The 20,452-nt window shown below is 33.2% G+C and overlaps 1 protein-coding gene across 1 annotated transcript; it reads right to left on the bottom strand.

Annotated features, from left to right (window-relative positions):
- Positions 1 to 13,375: 13,375 nt before the first annotated feature.
- LOC107156534 (pancreatic alpha-amylase-like) lies at positions 13,376 to 20,025 on the bottom strand. Its single transcript, XM_015502596.2, has 9 exons — positions 19,863 to 20,025; positions 18,849 to 19,046; positions 18,111 to 18,341; positions 17,216 to 17,349; positions 16,367 to 16,489; positions 16,174 to 16,273; positions 15,105 to 15,223; positions 14,880 to 15,005; positions 13,376 to 13,596 (listed from the first exon to the last, which is right to left on the bottom strand). The coding sequence occupies exons 1-9, from the start codon at positions 19,887 to 19,889 to the stop codon at positions 13,407 to 13,409; spliced, it is 1,248 nt and encodes a 415-aa protein (XP_015358082.2). The 5' UTR covers positions 19,890 to 20,025; the 3' UTR covers positions 13,376 to 13,406.
- Positions 20,026 to 20,452: the final 427 nt, after the last annotated feature.

Raw genomic sequence — 20,452 nt, 5'->3', positions numbered from 1 at the left:
TACTGTCTTTCCTAAAAGATTAGGAAAAATTGAGGACAGAACTCATAAAAAAGTAAAATTTGATCAAAAGGTTAAGGGGAAAGAGGTGATTCTGAGAACTACACCATTGCTTCTGTCCCTCTGATGGTTTGTTATCAATTGACAGTTCCCGAAGATTGACAATTAAGGTCTGAAGACAGAAATTATGCTCAATAATTGAAAATCTTTGTGATATATTTGGATTAAAAGGCAAGACTGATTTCAAACTTCATGCAGCACATCATTGTTGGAAGAAAGAGTTTCTTCCAAAACAAGACTTTGACATACAAAGAGCTTCCACCCCCTAGTAAGTATAGAAGAAGCCCTTTGCTATTCATAGTGGATTGGTTCCAGGACCCACAGAAGATACCAAATTTTGCAGAGGCTCAAGGGTCTTATATGAAATGGCATAGCATTTACATGTACCGATGTACACCCTCCCACATACTCTAAGTCATCTTTAGATTACTTAAAATCTTAGTACAATGTAAATATGATATAAATAGCTGTTATACTAGATTGTTTATAAAATAATGACAAAGAAAAAAGTCTGTATATGTTCAGTATAGACACAGTTTGCAGGTTTTAAAAGGTTTGGTTTTTTTTTTTTTTTAATCCATTCAATTCACAGATGTGGAAACCACAGATAACTGAAAACCAATGCTACATAAGCCTATTAGTGACTTTGTCCTGAAAGTATGGCTTCACGGAAGCATGGTATTTTCTACAGAGGGTTCACTTTAGCAGGGAAGGGGCTGGTGGTCTATATTAGCTAAAAAAAATAATTTCATGTGTTGGCGTAACAGACATCTAGACAGTCATAAGTAGGAAGGTAGCCATGTGGTTCTGAATATGTTCATACATGAGCTAGGCATGAAGCCTTTCACATAGAGGACTTGGGAGACTCTGAAGGCAAATTGGTAGTGCCATAGTCATAGGCGTAGTCAGAGTCTGAGGCATAGAATAATAAAACAGTTTCATTCAGACCTGGGAATTAATATCCATGCCAGACTGAGCAAACAAAGTTGTTTAAGAACTCATCTTATTTAGCAGGGCTATACTCTCAGGAAGTAAAATACATGAATTAATCATTAGTCCAGGACATGGTGGAAAATTAAGGTCACAGGGAAATAAATGACCCTTGAAACATCGTGTGACAGAGAGGGTGATATGACAAGTGAGTCCAGAGAAAGGACTTTGGAAGAAGCCTACAGAAAAAAAGTAACAGGTGCTAGGACAAATGTTTTGGAAGTGATAGCCATGATTAAATTGACTCAGCATAAAGAAAATTTTTAGTTTTTATAATATGGAAACGCAGGGATTCACATGACTTCAGATTGGAATTAGGAGCTAAAAAAAAAAAAAAAAGAACACCTCTCTCCATCTCTTGTCTCTGCTTTCCAAGTTTTGACTTGATTCTCAGGGAACTGCTGTTCACATGCAATATCAAGTTTACTTTCTATCAGACAGGCAAACAGAGAATAGTAAGCACCACTTTCCCAACAGTTTCCTAGTTCCAACACCTCTTTCCCAAAAGTTCAATCCAAAGTCCCAAGGCTGACCCTTAATCCATCTAGCTTGGTGAATAAGCCCATCCCAGAACCAAGCATGTGGCAAGGGAATAGAATGCCATGGTTGTTCCAACATAGACCTTATTCCACTATCTCTGGAGCTGAGAAATGGGTCAACAGTGCCTTACAACATAAGTGAAACATTGTCTCTGGGTCTCTGAATGCTTACTTCAAGAGAGTGGTAAATTATTACCAAAAAGGGAAGCATGCTTGATGGGTACAAACAGAATTCATCACATGCCTATATTGAAAGACTCTGGTTCCTGTGGACCTAGAAGATGTTATCACTAAAAGTTACAGCTAACTATAATGCCTTATTATAAAAGGAAGCTATCCAATCTTAAAATAACAGTAGTAGAAAATTCGCATCTGAATGTACCTGTTATCTAAAACATTGTTGAATCATTATACCATATTTGTTCTGAACTAACCACGATAAAACTTGAGTTTCCTTTTATTTGACTTTGATATATTTTGTTTGATTATTTCAAACTCTTTACTCCATCAGTGTTAATCATACATCCGTGTCTTTGTCATATGTTTTTGATTTCCCTCTGTTAAAGCATACATAGTGCATTTTCCTACTTGATGATACTGGGCTTATCCAGGTGTCTTGCTTTCACCAACATTATTTTTTGCCCATTGAGAAAATCAAAAACTTTCAATATACTTTCTCCATGAGACTTTGTCTTTTACATTTCTACATTGTAGCATGAAAGGAACATGCCTTGACTAGTCACCAGTTAAAATAAAATGAATCAGAACTAATTCCAATGCACAGTCTAAAGTCAAGCCCAGGGAAACTGTAGTACAAAGTAGAGCTACCCACAATTACCTGTAGACTTGGAAGCAAGAAAAATATTCACTGCTCTAAAATGTTTAATAATTCTGAAAATAGCAGGAAAATTTCTACATGTAATAGATTATTGTTTCTTTAAAAGATTTAACTATGAAATATCAAACATTTCCCATAAAAGATAAAAATTAAAATAAAATTTTAAAGTCTTTTTCCCTATATTTAAATTTAAAAACAACCGTATTGTTTTAGTTAGCTTTGGTCACTGTGACTAAAATAACTGACAGGAGCAATTTAGAGAAAGAAAGGTTTATTTTGGCTGTTTCAGAGGTTTAGTCTGTGATCAGCTGACTTCATAGCTCTGGGGCCTAAGTGTGTCACAATATCAGGGCAGAAGGGCATGGAGGAGGAAAACAGCTCAGTTTATGACATCCAGGAAGCAGAGCTTGAAAAAGTGGAGCCAGGGATAACATAATCTCTGAGGCACACCCCAGTAACGTACATCCTCCAGTTATTCCCTGCCTGCCTACCGTTATCACCAAGTAAAAATTTTCATCCATCAAATGGATTAATTCACAGATTAAGTCACAGCTCTCATAATCTGATTATTTCACCTCTGAGTATGTTTGCATTGTCTCCTTCATGAGCTTTGGGAGGACACATCATATCTAAACCATGACCCATATCACCACCCTGAGAGGAGGTGGAATGTGGGGCAGGCAACTTAGTGCTCCAGCTACACTTTGCTGCAACTTCAGAGAAACCTCATTGCTAATATTTTTATACACCAGTAAGGATTTTATACAACATTTTAATTTTTTAAAGAACCAGGAGGATTTTTTTTTTGCTAAGTTAGAAACAAATTTGTAACCTACTTCACTACATAGTCATCTTACCTAGAAAATTGGAAATTTTCTTACCACTCCTGAAAGTAATATTTATGTGTATTGTAATTAAATTCAAGCACAGATACCTTCAAATAAAAAGTAAGAAATTATGTAAACTGTACATGAGTGATGAAATAGGTTTTCCTCCTAGCCTAAATAATCACGACTTTTTTCCTCCCACTCCTTTAATGTGTTAATCAGAATATGTCCTGTATTAAAATTTGAAATGTAAAAGATATTTTCATTGGGAAGGATACTGTTCTTCAGAAAGAAAAGAAAGCATTTTATTGTTTGCACTTATAAAGACCTATATATCTGTAATGCATGTTTTACTACTAAGTAGAAAATTCTTTTTAAAAAACCTTAATGTAACTCTTCAACTGATATGTAAGTGGACATAATCATGAGAGATTTTAACATTTAGAGCATTCTCTTTAACCTTAATTTCAAAATGACTAGTAGGCAGTGACTAAGCTTTAGTGTTTGAAGATGACCCAGAACCTATTAAAATATCAGCCCCATCACAATGTCAATACATCTGGGTTATGATATTATCTTCAGGAGATTATTTTTATGATTATTAAAATTTAAATTGCTTAATAAAGAGAAACTATACTAAGCCATTAGTACCTATTAAAACCTTAAGATGAGGAGGAGAGATTAATTCAATTTTCTTTAAAATCTCATCTCTTCTTCTTGTTTGGTAGCTTTATAAGAAACTAATTCCACAGGTCTAATTCATTACCTGGAAATTCTAATTATTCCAATTCTAATTATTACCTGGAAAACTAGGTATTAATACTGACGGTAGGTTCCAGAGCCACCTTTCTAATAGAGTCACCAATTATCGAATCTCCTTATATTTTTATTGTACTATAAGGTGGAGACTCCCCACCTATTGTCTACTACACTTTCTGTGATTCATCCAATCCAGATGTGCCCAACCAAAGCATAGCTATGGAGTAATGAAAGCTCAGTAGGAGTATATATGTTTGTAGCATTCCCCCAATAAGTCTATTATCATATTTACTATAATGAACTTCGTATCTCCTTGGAATGATAGGTCTGTTACTTTTTCAAATTTGTTAGCAAAGCAATAAAAACATCTTTTGTAAAAAGAGGAAAAATAGAAAAGTTTTAGTTAAATATTGGGGAGAGTAAAATTGTAAAATTTGGGAGTGTTGTCTCTGAGTTCTCCAGGTCTAAGTGTTGGAGGGTAGAGGGTTCCAGAATAAGGAGGAAGAAAACTAAAGACACAGGCTAGAAATCCTAAAACCATTCAAGTATTACAGAGCACTCTGAATTTCTCTCAAAAAGTCACTGGTAAATAAAAGTGAAAAAATGTAGAAGAAACTCAGTGATGGTATTTTTGTGTTGTTTCTTCTTTTTCTTTATCCCCTTTAAAAATGTTGATTTCAATAAAAAGACACTCAATGCTCTTATAACAAACCAGAAAGCATGCAGATGATTTTTTCTTATTCATTGTTTCTTCTTCTGAGGAACAGCTAAATTTATGTAACACTCTAGATTATTGCAGCCCCTTTACCCAGTTGGAGTGGATTAAAATCTTTTTTTGATGGTTTTGGAAAGAAATATGGCACATACAACCCAGCTCCTTCTTCTATTTCTCTTTGCAGTAATTTGTATATAATAATAGTCTACTTTCCTCTCCTAGAGAGATTCTGTCCCTGTCCAGAGGAGCACTGCCCCAGTTCAGTCAGCTGTTTGGGGAAGTTATTCCAATTCTTAGGTTAACTAACAGGAACCCCATTTACTCCTTGATACAAAAGGTATTCTTTTGTATCAGCTTCTTAAAAAAGATGACATTTGAAATGGTGATTTGGGGTTCTAGCTTCCTTATTCTTTTTTTTTTTCCTTTTCATTTAGTTTGAACCACAGATACAGGAAAAAACACTACATATATATTGGGAAATCTCTGAGCCTGCACACACAATTTTTTCCATATATTACCTCTAAAATATGTCTCCGCAAATTGAAACTGCATTGTGCTGAAAACATTCTCAGAGAAAGTTCTACAGTTGCATTAACCCTTCATTTTGTTTTTCTTTATTCAGACATTTTTGTCCAATGGATACACATTACTTCATTGATTTGGTAGCTTTTGAAGTAAAGGCAGAAAACATTTATACCAAGCAATGCTTTTTATCCTCAAAATAAATTTTTAAAAGTTTATTCTCATGGAAGGAGTTAAAGGGAAGGATAAGAAACTCTTCCTCTCACATCCTGGGAACAATGGTGGGGGCATGTGAATCAAACTACTGAAAGACAAATGAACAACAACAACAAAAAATACACAGATTTAATTATATAGGAAGCCAAGGATGCAACAGGTGTTCTCAAAGAAAGTGCAAAGGATATAACTTTGATGATCCAGAATCACTCCCCCAAATAGTGTCCCCCCCAAAAAGCTCCAGCTTTTATCTTGTTTTCAGTCAGCTATTGGTAACTTTTGCTGATGTAATTCTATATTTTGATTTTTCAATGTATTACATTAGTATCTGTTATGAGATAGAAAAATAAAACTGAACTTTCTTCTACAAAGACAGCACTATTCTCAAAACCACTAGTCCTTGACAGATTGTGGAGCTGTTTAATTTTATACTATGCTTGAGTTGTCATTTGACTGACAGTTAAATAAAGGGATAATTCTATTATCTCCATCCCTGATGTTATAAAAATAGTAAACAAGAAGTAAGTTGTCATTCAAAATCAATTATTTCAACATATAACAATGTAAGCATGGAGTGAGCATTGACAAATACAGATCCATGCAAATCTGAAACCATTCAAAGATAAGATATGTGCTAGTAGACATAGTAGAATTCAGGTTCATTTAAATTACACAAAGGGACTAGGGGAGAAGGAAAGAAAACTATAAAGGTTATATACACTAAAACTTAATAAGCCACTTTTGTACTAATATTAACGTAGACAATGATAATTAGTTCCTAAATTTCTTAGTGGTAATAAATGGCTATCTTGCATTACTAGAGATATAACTTACATAGAGATGGCTATGCTGGTATGAGCACATTGAACCTAATGGGAAAGTCTTTATGGGAAATGGATTCTTCTGTTGGTATTATTCTACCTTCCTGATGTATTTTCCACTCATATCCCATGAATCTGCCTCCTCAGCCTTACTAATCAATGAGTCTGTTCACTGCCACAGTCTTTCATTTCTTTATGATTTTGTTATATATTTTTTGTTCTTGGAGTGTTCTTCCCTCCATACTGTAATAAATCCCCCTGATTGATATCAAAAACTTCCATTTCCAGAAAGCTTTCTCAGACTTTTTTGATATATTCACCTTTAATCCCAACAATCTACTTTTTATCTTATTATGCATCACTTCAACTATTATTTTTAAAAATTTTAATATCTTTCTTTATTTTTATGTGGTGCTGAGATCGAACCCAGCACCTCACGTGTATGAGGCGGGCTTTCTATCACTGAGTTACATAGCCCCAACCCCTTGATTTTTATTAACATATTGCAAATTTACTTTGCTTTCCCAACTATCTTCTATGCTTAAACATGAGTAACATGTTTCAAGGCACCTGAAAGAATGCTGTGAATTGATAAATATATGATGTATCGGCTAACATGCCTTTTGATTATAACATAAATTTATTTAATCTTTACTTGTGGCTTTAGAGCATATATGGGATACCTGATCATAGCGTACAAAGCTGAAACTGAGGCTTTATAGAGGCATTCCTACAAATCCTCTGACCTAAAACGGAATTAGAAAGAACACTAAACTCAAAACATCTATTTTCTATTAACTTTTTACTGGAATCCTAGGCTGGAGACCCCACTCCTGGACTTCCAACAGACCAGACTTAGCCACTTGCCATTATAATACAATTAGCAGGAAGAGGTGGTGGTGGCCCTACCAGAAAGAATAGTGATCTTGTGACCTAAGGTATGTGTTCCAGGGATTGATAATAGGTCTAGGATTATACAAGGGAAGGAACAAACAGGTATGCACAGACAAGCAATCTTGATCAATTATGGTCTGGTTATCTCAGGTCTGGTTTTGTGGGGTTTTATTAACAAAAGAGGAAGTCATTGCCTGTGAGTCTCACTGTTCTTGGACTTGAGATGGACTGAGGAGAAGAAATGACTCAAAATGAATGAACAAGTTCATGGAACAAAATGAAGCTAATTAGGATACAATTTGACCTTACTTCAGGTTAAGGGCAATGACTGGAGACTTCAGAGCACTGCTGCAGTGGTCTGGAATAAGACACTGTAAAAGTTGGTGGTTGAAAAACCTGGTGATTATGATGTTCCTGTAAGTCTTGAAAATATCTTAGTTCCTCTTAATGTCTTTAGCCATTAAAGGAGAGTAGAGAAATTAGGAAAACTTACAGGTAATCAACCTTGGATTAGTTTTAGACAAGCACTTCTTGAATGATATACATGTGTATTTGAAGAACCAACTGGAATCTGACCTGAAGTTTAAAATAGCAAAAGGAACTGATGCAATAGGAAGGCCGAGATGCCAAGCTTTGATTCTGTTGTCAGTCACGTGTTGGATAGGTGTAGGACCAGTTAAAGAGTTGGGGCTCTTAGCAAAAGCAGCCTCTAAACCTCAGTTACAGACTAGCTTTCATCAGTGGCACATAGGCTGAATGTGGCAATATTTCAAGTAAGAGTACCATATCACTTTCCGCTCCAATTACAAAGCTTTGTGATTTCCTTTTCTTGTTTGAATTAGAAGTTTGCCAGCCCTCTGTACTGAGAATAAGCAACGTTTTTTGAAGAGATGAGGAAGTATCCATTTAGCCAGAAATAGTATTTAGTATATTACAGCTTCTCATTTAATACAACAGACTGAAAGAATGAATACCATTTTCACTTAAGGAAACTGAGGTTCAGGGAAATTTTTTAAAGTCCATTGATTGAGTTGATCAAAAATATAATCTTTTTATCATTTGAAAAATCCTTAAATGTATTAATAAAAATGGTGAGATGTGTTTGGCAAATTGGCAATTATAGAGAAATAATATATATCACTTTTTAGTTCACATTTGGGTGGTACTGTTTGTACCCAAACCCTTTCAACACACCAATTTGAACCTTACAACATATTATATGAAGAGCTCTGAACTACATGTTGGTTTTTTTTTTTTTCCTGAGTTTCTGTTCAAGGACAAAAACAGCAAACAGACTATGTTTGCTCATCTGTTCACTTTCTTGTGAAAGACTTTTCAAAGTTCTTTTAATACATCACTTTCACTTCTGCTTTTTAAATATTGTTTTCCATGAGAATTCTTAAATGATTTTTTCTAAAATCTTATCATTTTCTGCAGCAAATAAGTTTCATCAGTTATATCTAGATTTGTTTCTTTATAGTTTTTTTTTGTTTGTTTGTTTGTTTGTTTTTTGAGGAAACTTGCAAGGGCAAACAAAACAGAAGAAAAATTGAGACTCGCTTAAACCAGCATGAAGACCCTGAATTTTTTTTCGGTTACTTTCAAAATGATTGAAAGCCTTCACTTTGATATATCCAAAAGACCAAAATGCTCCAAAAACTTTGGTTTAAATGATTAGGGATTTTTACTTTCCTTTGCAAAAACTCATTGTTACCTTCCTAACTCAGAAAGTGGTCTCTTTAGAGATTTGGATAATTGAAAGTGTCTTTGTAACAGGGTTACTCCTTTGGAATTGTCTTTTGCTTTCCCCTCCTTTTTCCTTTTTGCCTTTCCCTAGTACCATTGCTGAAGAGAAACCCTATCCCTATGGTTGAGATGTTAACTACTAAATCTCTCTTCAGATTTATAGCATCTGGAACATCTGATACCTAAGATCACCTTTCCTTAGTCTTTGGTTCTACACATTAACTAGCACAAAGCAGGTAGATTTAAAACAAAACAAAACAAAACAAACAAACAAACAAAGAAACTGCAGGAGCCTGCCCCTGGAGGTCAAGACTATTACAATGTTTCAGAGAAGAATAGATGTGCCTAAGATGATAAAGTCCTCACTCAGCACAGAAACTTCCTCCCCTGCTGCTCCTTTGCCTCCCTGTGTATAAAAGCCTGGTGTGCCCCTGTCCCCTGCCAAGATACAGCTTTAGGGCAATAACCTCTCAGTTTTCTCAAGATTGCTGCTGGTCCTTGAATAAATCTGATTTCTTTCTATAAACTTTCTCTTTTTCTGAATGTTGGCCTTCCAGAAGTGGGCAGCCTGACACTTTAATTCTGATAACATCTTTTTAGAAGATTTTTGTTATATATTGATCTAACAGCTAAATTATCTTTATGTGGAAGCCCAATAATAATAATAACAATACTAATGATAAAAATACTGAACTTACTTTTTGGATAGACATTGAGCAAAGGCTCCAGCTATCCTCTGTGGTCAGTCATTCTGTGTGATCACAAAGACCCATAAATAAAAGGGGCCTGAAACATGCCTTCTGAATTTCAATCCTAGTTAATGTAAGCCTTTAATTAACACAGTTCCTTGTAGATGGTATTAGAGTAATAAGTAACTCAGAAAATACCCTGTTCTTGCTTATTGCTACTCTTACATTATTAACTAAAGTCCTAAGTTATTCTTGACAACTAAAGCAATAGTAACAACCTGTTTGCTATAACTTCTTTTTTTTCATGTAGAAAAACAGATCCCATTTTGGGGTACTTATCTTGGGCAGCCAGAATTAATGTTTTCCTGTGTTGTTATCCTCAATTTGGCTGAAATAAAGCGTGTGTTTCCATGATCTCAGCAGCCTCAACTTGCCATTTTGGTTGACAAATATAAGTTTGTTTGCTAAGTTTTGCCTTGCAAATGAGAGTCTAATCATGGAGTAAGGATAATTTTCTATAAAATAGTTATTTTTTTCCTTTTATGACAAGAGAAATAACTCAGTAGTTTCATAGGCAGGATTAATTCTATAACTAAGATGAATTTTAAATTTATTATATCTAGATTAGTATGGCATCATTATACTGATATTGTTTTAAGAATACTTTGTTGATTTAGTATGTTATGGTTTTAAAATGCTAAAAACATGATGGCTTTTGCAGTATTGAGGATATATCTTTACCTCAGCAGCATGATGGGTACTTGACTTTTTCATGACTTTCATAAATCAAGAAATCAGAGCTAATCAGGAATTAATTAATTTGGGGAAGAATTGAGGGGAGCATGAAAAAACCATCTTCATTTCAAGATTATATCTCTACTAGTTTGTTTTTCTTCTCAAAAATTGATGTATTTCTTATTTTATTCTCTTTCATTATATTAATTCATTTTACAAATAATTATTTAATTCATACATTATATGTTCTGGATGCTTTACTGAGAATAAGGATTTAATAAAGAGCAAAGTAGGCATTTTCCATAATACTAATGAGTAATAAGAAGGATGATATGGGCAGTCATGAAAGAAATAAGGGGATCTGACCTAATCCATAGGTCAGCCATTTAACTAAGATTTGAATGATGAATAGATCATACCAACCAAAGGAAGAGAGAGTGATCCACCATAGTGAATATGGCTGTGAAGTAGAATACAATAAGAATAGAGAAGAACATAAGACTGATAGCATAAATGTTACAGATGATAGGAAAGACAAAATAAGGTGGATTTATTGATGATGGAAAATAGTGGAGAGATGAGAAATGATGTTGATACTGTGTAAAACATAAAAACATAGAAAAGAGGTTTATTTATTCTCAGTTTTAGATGCCAAGAGACCAAGATTGGGTGGTCCCATTTGTTTGGCCTCTGGTGAGGGTCTCATTGTGAATGGCATCATGGTGGGAACAAATATAAAGGGATCACATAATAAGACAAGAAGCCAAAGAGGGATTCAGGAGTCAGACTTATTCTTTTGCAACAACTCACTTTTGAAAACTAACCAAGTTCCCACAGAATTTCCTTAACCCATTAAGGTGATAGCACCCTCAATGACCTAAACAACTCCCACTAGGCTTTACCACATGAAGGTCCCATTGCCTCTCACATCACCAAATGGGGACCAAGACCAACACATGACCCTTGGAAAACAAACCATATAAAATCAAAGAATGGACTTATTTAGTTATCCATTTTAATTTGTACTACTGGAATTGAACCAAGTGTCTTGTGCAAGAACTCTCCCACTGGGCTACATCCTCAGCTGCTTTTGAGATAAGGTCTTGCTAAGTTGCCTAAACTGATTGGACATTTTGATCTTCCTGCCTTAACTTGCAAGTAGTTGGGATTATGGGTGTACACTACCGAACCTAGCTAAAAGCATGGATTTTTTTTTTTTTTAGTAGAAAGACTATAGTGCATATAATCTAAGGAGACTAATGAGGAAGGAAGGAAAAGATGGCTACAACAGAGAGGTAAAAAAGGCAAGACCATTGACACAGGTGGATGGAATGACCTTTGGAAGAATGTGCTATTTTTTTTTTGTTTTGTTTTGTTTTTTATCATGAAAGAGAAAAGAAGAAAATCCTATGGGCAAATGAATGACTATCCTTGAGGATGTTGTGGTCCAGACAGTTGGTCTCCCTTTTACACTTTTAGTTCTCAAGAATAACTGTAGAAATAGGCTGAAATACAACATCCTGAAATGGGAATTAACAATAACAGTCCAAGCTGCTTTTGTCCCTCCAAGAACCAGATGGCCTTCTCACTTTAGCCCAGGAAATCTTGTGAATCCCGGGGATATACAATCTACGGAAGGCAGCCTTTTACCCTCTGCTTTAGAACAAATGAGGCACATGCTGATGAGACTGCATCTACCGTGTGCTGCTTTCCTGAGCCTTGGGGAGAATGGCTATGCTAGGTGTCTGTTGTCCCTTGTTGCCTCTCTGTAAATAATTAACCTGCTTCATGAAAATTCGTGTGTGTGTGTGTGTGTATGTGTGTGTTCTGTATCATAATAGTCACAAAAATTGTAAAAAATTGGAGCACAAGATGAATTGGGCTGAAGTTGTAACAAATGCACTATGAATCTGTTTCATGGCAGAGACAGATAAATTTATAGATGAAAAGAAGAGTTTTCAATTTATTTCTTCTATCTTCTCACTTAAGCATTATAAAACAACTGAGTTATACAAAGATCTAGGTGAGTGCCATAAGACATTCTATGTTAAATTTTAAGACAATGGGGAGTAAGCAACTAGAGGATTACAAAGAAAATCTGGAGAATATAGTGTCATGAAAGCCTTAACTGAACATCCATGTTAGAGGTTGGAGCAGGAATGAAAAGCCATGTGACAGCAAGTCAAAACACTGAAAGAAAATGAGAAGAGGGCAGGGGTTATGGCTCAGCTCACCTAGCCTGTGCCAGGCAATGGGTTTGATCCTCAGCACCACATGAAAATATATAAATAAAATAAAAAGGCATTGTGTTCAACCACAGCTAAAACAAAATTAAAAAAAAAAAAAAGAAAAGGAGAGTAGACTATAAGGAAAGGAGTAGAATATTCCTGTGGGATCAAAAATATTAAAAATTATAGAGTAGGTAATTGAAGTCCCTTCTATTTTTTTAACTATTTTTTAGATGTTGGGGGACCTTTATTTTATTCATTTTTTAATGAACCCAGTGCCTCACACATGCTAGGCAAGTATTCTACCACTGAGCCACAACCGCTGCGCAGCCCCAGTCTCTTCTATTTTTAACCCTGTAAATTATAAAAGCACTTCTGTATTGTGAAAACCATCCAATTGAGCAATCTCAGTATGTGAATCACCATTAAACCAGCTCTTTCTAATTGACAGAAAGAAGTGTGAGAGAATTATAGATGGAATTTCCGACTATATCTGTAAATTGTAGAGAGAATTTCAGACTATATCTCAGAAATAAGAGATACATAGTGGACAAATGGTGTCAATGACAATAAATATATTTGTCAAAATGCCTTTCTGAGTTCTTAGAAATTCCCTTGACAAGTAGGTTAAAGTGTGTCTTCTAAAACAATAACACCTTGCCTGTTGTTTTCTTATAATTATACATATAAGTCATGTGATTTTTTAATGCTTGATCTTTCCAAGTCGATGGCATACAACTTATAATAAAATTAAAGGATTATGAAAACTAATGTATATACAATAAAAAAGGACACTTGATAATGCTGTATATTTGCATTTAATTTAAATTTTACAACTTTGAATCAGCATGAATTGCAATGAATGGGTCTTCAGCAGAGTTACTAATAGAAAACTGAGCCTTGCCATCACTGGAAACATAGACTTTAATTCCTGTGCAATTTCCATTAATTTTATCTCCAGAAATGACATCACAATATGTGCCACCAGGAAGACCAGTTTGCAAAGTTGTTGACAATGACCTATAAAACAAAATTTGCTATTTAACTTAAATTCATTACTGTCAAATATAAGAATTCAGATTCTCTCTAAAGTAAATAAACAGCTTAATTTTGTGCCATAGAATTTTAAGCAAAGTCTCAATAAGAAGAAAATGGAAACACAGAGATCTTTCCAGTGGATGTGAACAGCACTCTCAGTACAATGTAATCATACAGAACACCTATCCATTCCTAGTCAGTGGTGACTATTACCAGACCATAAAGGTTGAAGAATAGCAGTGAAGATCTACAGGAATTGCTACCCTTAGATAAAAGTACTGCCTGTGGTAAACATAAATATTTTCTATTTGTCTTTTAGTGAATTTATAAAAATACTGATTGCTTTAAAGAATTAAAATTGGAATTTTTCTTCAAAAAATATTTTTTTCAAGAGACCAAAAATAAATAGAAATAGAAGTAAAAATATTTTAGCACTTTTATGAAGAATTATATAGCTTGGAATAGAAAACTATCTTGTACAAATTTATTTCAGTTCTTCTATCCGGAAAACACAGAAATTAAAGATCTAGCCATAGGCTCTTTTAGAAAAAAAAAAAGACACATTACTTACTTATTTATGTTTGGCCAATAAAATGTAATTTTAGCCTAACCCGAGCTAAACATGAGCAGAAGTTGGGGTGGGACTGAGACATTCCAAAGCTGGCAGAGTTCTTCTGTCTGTAGTTCTCCATATGAAAGACTCATTAGACTACAAGAATAGGCTATCAGTATCACTAAAGAAAGGCCAGCAATGAGAAGCTTTAGAAGTAAAACTAAAAAATCTAGTGAGGAATATCATTGGCCATAAGATACATTTCTAACACATACACTTTAAAGTAGTACTTGTCCCTGAGAGGTAGGAAGTGAAGAATATATAGCAAAGGAGCAGATAGTGGAGTAGTTGAGATACAGAGCTAAAAAAAAGATATTCCAATACTAAGATTGAGATTGAAAGCCATGTTATTTTAGAGATTTTGCCATCCTTATATTAACTGTTGGTTTATTTAGTGGCTCATGTAATATTAGCATAATATGCATAATATTTAGTACACAATATTTCATGGATGCATAAGAAAGCTCGAGTTAAAACAAAGGGGGGGGGATAAATGCCATCATAATTTTTCTTCTTTACTTTTCTGATTTCTTACTTTCTTCATTCCCTGATTTAAAGGATTTTTAAGATATAAAAAAAAGTAAATGAACCGGAATAGAATAAAACTAGAACTTAACAGTGTAAAAATTATTTAAAATTGATATCCACTTACCAGTCATCATTATTAAAGACAATGAATCCTTTGTTTCCTCTTCCAAAGGCCACTTGGTTGCTACCATTATCCCACCAGTTTTGAAAAGGCTGGCCATCAACTACATTTCGGAAAATAACCATGTTTCTAAAAGCACAGGATCATACAAAATGTTGATATTCTTAAACTCAAACAGTTTAAAGTAAAATGTTAAGGAAAGTTTTCGAGAATATGTATTATTTTTACCTTATTTGGCGCCATCGATGTTCACAGACCCAGTCATTGCCACAAGTAGTGTCTGGATTAATAGTTACTTCTTTGATCACTCCATTATTATTTGGTGGTCCAATCCAATCATTAACATCCTTAATTTAAACAAAAACAGATTTTTAACACACACACACACACACACACACACACACACATCTATCTTTCACTTCCTTCATTATACTAAACTCAATTAATTGGTCCTGCTACTTGTCTCTGCAGTATCTTTATTTAGAATACATCATGTATAGAATTTTTATAGACCTTTACTGAGTTTTTATCATCTCTCTAAACTCTGGTTCTTTAGGTATCTTTCTGAATTATAGGAAAAGGATTTACTTTAGATATAAAGTCTCTGTAATGAGGCTACGTCTGAAATCTTCAGTTTAAAAAGAAAACCCTCACTTAACTTCTAAAGCATCTTCATAATTTATTTCTCGGTTCAGTTTTGAAATTGATATTTGGATTAATGTTTTTACCATACCCCTGATATTTTTCTCATTCTTACTTATCCTGAAGTGGTCTGTAAATTTTTAATTCTGTAATGTATTTCATTTCATTCATCTTTTAAGATATTTTCCTCATTTAACTTCAGCTCAGCTGAACCATTTCTTTTTATTCCATAAAACTTTTTAAAAAAATATTTTCACAATAATCATATTTCTGATAATAAAAACAGGAACCAATTTAAGTTCTTGATAAGTTTTAGCATGTGTAATCTTCATATCAACTCTATGAAATTGGGTACTTACAGTAAGTATATATTTTATACCCTGTAACTTGTTCTTATTCATAAGTTTTTTTTTTCTTAGTGTGTGGATATCTGTCCGATTACTGAACAGTTTTCATATTCTTTGAAAAAAATAGAAGATAAATTTTATGTATTCAATATCCTTTCCATTACTAAAATCAGAGATTAGTCTTAGGTTTCTATTTAAATAAATACTTGATGAATAAATATTGAATGCAACAACCTCATGAGAAATTAAAAGAAAATTACCTACTTCTTTCTTGAGAAAAAGATATTTTGAACAAATTCAAAACTTACTTGTCCATTCACAAAATATCTTGGCCAACGGTAGCTTGACATTACTCGTGTAAATCCATAAGGATGAGCAAGCATAAATCCAACTGCCATTTTATACAGCCTGAAAGTTATAAAAATATATTAAAATAGAATAGACTATTATTACTACCATTGAAAGGTGAGTTAAAGACATGTAGAGAGGTTTTTCTCCTACCTTGCATCCCAGAAGGTAAGAATGGATGATCCTCCAGCTCCATGTCCTCGTTGGTTGTCATGGTTATCCACAAAGACTAGAGCTCTGTCTGAGGGCATGAAACCCCAACCTTCTCCCCAGTTCCTATTAAAAAAAAATAAATATTTGTATTCTTTTACAATAGGTTTAAGGTAATCTAAATCTGCATCTCTTTTTATGTAGCATCCTTAGATAAACTCTGTAATTAATTATACCATAGAATTTAGGATTTTTGTAGATTAACAAATCTATAAATTCATTCTGTGTTTGTATATATGTAGAATTCCTTGTATCCATTCATATGTAAGATTTTTGTCATAAAATGGTTCTTTTAAAGGTTTCAGGATATGCATTTTATGTGGATTTCCAAAGGGTTAATATTTATATCACATTATACAGAAAGGCAAACTTGGTTAAAATGAGGCTTCAACACTTTATTCCTTTAGAATGAACACCTTAATGTTTCAAATTAATGAGTTGAGAAAATGCATACTTATTCCATAGTTATGACCAAATTGTAGGTACTTTATAAATGGTAGCATCCTCTGAAAAATAACCTAGCTTTAATAGATTATAAGGAAACATTACTCAAATCTAGTGTACTCAAATAATAGATAGATGAAAATATTTAGGTGATGTTTTGGTTTCCAGAATACTTCCTTATGACTGATATTCTAAATTAAAAAGATGATTAATTATGGTTTAAAGAAGAATAACATTTATTAATAATCTACTTCTTGATTATCTAAGAAGGTTCTAAGAAGATAACTCATACTGGAGTAGTATGTCTAATAAATCTGTAAAGTACTATAAATGACAAATTATATTTACTTTAAGTAAGCCATCTTCTCTCCATTCCATCTGCGAATGACTGTGCCCAGTTTTGCACCATACTTGAATTCTGTCACACGGCCATTTCCAAAGTACTCACTACTTGTAATTGCCTCACCACCCAGATCAATCACCTGGTTGATACACAGGGGAAAATATCATTTTAATGTACAAACCTTTTAAAGTATTTTAATGAAAAAATTAATATAACATAAAAATAGCCTTAAAACATCTATGTTATTTGAAATGCTTAAAACTGCTTTCATCACACTGAGTTTCTTAATTTGTTTTGATAAAATATATGTCACAATATTGAAAGAGATATCTATGATGAAGTAACCTGTGGTCCTGTGAAAATCCTGATCTCATTTAGTCTTGCACAATAATTATATAAACAATAGTTCACACTATCATAGAACTCACTATCTGATCAGTATTTCTCAATGCTCGATAATTATTAATACGTTTAATTTTCCAAAGAGAACAAAAACATAAACTTTCCTATTATTCCTTTTCTTTAGATGAAAAAAAATTTGTTTCACAGAAAGGAAAATTAATTTCACTATAAACTTAGAGAGCTAGTAGTTGTATAGTGAAGATTTAAACTCAGACTGGCTTAGAACAACAACTATGTACTTTTTGGTCTTGTATAATGGTCTCTGGAAGGTAGTAAATAGCTGTGATTTGTAGCCTAAATAAATGTTCTGTAGTTCCAAAGAACATACTTTGATAAAAAGTTAAACGTGTTATTTCTAAATAAAAATTTTAAGAATACTACAGTATATTAATGACTCAGACATTAACCTACAGAAATTTCATATTGAATTAAATCTGCCATTTATTTTCTAGTGAATGAAATGATACAGTTTTTATGCACGTATATAGATGAATGTACCTCCTGGAAAATGAAAGGCCTGCTTCCTCCAGGGAACCACTTTGTGTTTAGATTATGCAGTTTATCCAAAACTGCCTTTATGTCTCCAGGCCACATATGTTTAGAAGCATCCAGTCTGAACCCTGCTACACCAATATCAATGAGATTGTTCAGGTAATTGGCAATTTGGGTGCGCACATAATCTTTCTCCAGGGCAAGATCAAGAAGACCAACCAGACGACAATCTCTGACCTGTTGAGGTAAAAATTGTGTGTTTTTTTAAAATATCATCTTTGACCCGAAAATCTGTTTGATCATTTATTCATTCATTTATTCATCAACAGATATTTCCATAATTCATTTTTTAAATTGGGCATTGGGAATATTAGCATTATTCTGTGGTGCACTTTGAAATATTTTCTAGCATAAAAATGGAGAAAGTAGAAAATGAGTAGATGAACTTTTCAGTTGATTGGAGGAAATTATTTATTTATTTATCCTTCTGTGATTGAGGAGTAAACTCAGTGCCTTCCTTACACATACCGGGCAAGTATTCTATCACTGAGTTGTATACTTAGTATCATGACTGCAGAATGATTTTGATTATTGAGTTTTTTTTATTGTTATGCAGTCATGGTTAGTTATTTTACCTAGGAATCTAAACTAGTGTTTAAAATCAGTGTTTAAGTAAGTTACATGTGCATAATTAAAGGCATAGGTAGTTCTTTATTCAGATCATTATTTTAAAAAGAAAATTACCTGATAAGCATCATTATAGCTTTCAATGCCGCCACTTGAGGTTTTACATTTACCATCATTAAAATCCCAACCAGAGTATGGGACTGCTGGAAACTCCCTATTTCCAGCATTGAAGTAACTTCCACAAGTACTGCTTGTTCCTGCACCTCCCCCTTCACCACACATATGATTAATTACAGCATCCACATAAATTCGGACCTGAAAAGCAAAGGGTTTGCTTCAGTTTGATTTTAGGTAAAAATCTGAAACATTATTGATTAAACTTAACAGAATATTCATTAAAATATAAAATATTTCTTTATTATTGCATACTTTCATTTTCCAATAAGACTAAAAAGTGAAGCATGAAAGTAAACTAATGTCAAATGAACAGTGATATCCATTCTAGTTGTCTGGTTATATATTTACATAAATGATGAATTGAGAAAAGCGGAAACTATAATTATTATGAAAGGCATTTTTGAGGAAGTAATAATCAGTTGAGACAGAAGAAATTATTAATTTTTGAAATTTCAGTGGATCACAAGGAAAAAGAAACAAGTAGCTTTTACATTCTGCTTAGGATCTGAAGAAAGGAAGACAAATATTGCCTATCGTTACTCTCCTCACCATAAAGAGAAAATGACTATTTATTATTAAATAAAAATGATGGAGAAGAGTACTCAGGAATTTACTTATAGATAAATCACATAAAAATTATAGCAACTATTATAATTGGAACTTCTAACACTTAATAAGAAATGTATTTAGTTATAAAGGTTTAAAGTTGCTGCATTGCTTTACAAATAAACTCTTCTTTGAACTAAATGGTCTTTTCTTTAGTAGATGAATGGCACATAAATAAGGATTTATAAAGGTTGAACATAAAGCAATAGTTCCTTTTGAGTTATTGCTCAAGTATGAAATAAAATTTTAAAAAATCAAGCCCCAGAAACTTTCTGCTCAAGAAGAGAAAGAAAAAGAAGAAATTATCTTCCTATATAATATTTTTAAAGGAAACTTAAATTCACTTACACCAACATTGTTACACCTTGTCACCATGTCTCTGAACTCATTTTCATTTCCAGATCTTGTGCATATTTTATAGCTAATTGGTTGGTATCTTTCCCACCAAGGTCTTGAAGGGTTGTTAACAACAATATTTTCATTGGGTGGTGAGATCTATAAAGAAAGCAAACTTAATGATTATCAAATAATAGATTATTTTATATCATTAAAACCTCTAAAACAAATTAATAACCTAAAATTATTGCTGAATCTTTGTACATGCAGCTACATTACTTTATAACCACTCTAAAATATTAACAGCACATTAAAAATGTCCTGCTGTTATCCTGAAAGAAAATATAAAGTTGCCACAAATACTAATTTTTTTCTTCCTCAGAAAACTGTTTCAGAGGGCTTATATGTTAAGTAAAATATTATCTCAGATTCACAGAAATGGATTGACATTTTACTATATCATTTAACATAAGCTCAAATAAATGTTGCAATTTATGATGTGAACAATCCTTACCTGAACTCNATATATATATATATATATATATATAATTTATATAGTAAATGTGTTATAAATAATAAATATTACATGTTCACCATTCTGG

The sequence above is a fragment of the Marmota marmota genome, unplaced genomic scaffold (genome assembly GCF_001458135.2).
Source record: "Marmota marmota marmota unplaced genomic scaffold, marMar, whole genome shotgun sequence".
Lineage (NCBI taxonomy): Eukaryota > Metazoa > Chordata > Mammalia > Rodentia > Sciuridae > Marmota > Marmota marmota.
Note: the sequence above shows the minus strand (reverse complement) of the source record. Positions and strands in the feature narration are given on the sequence as shown.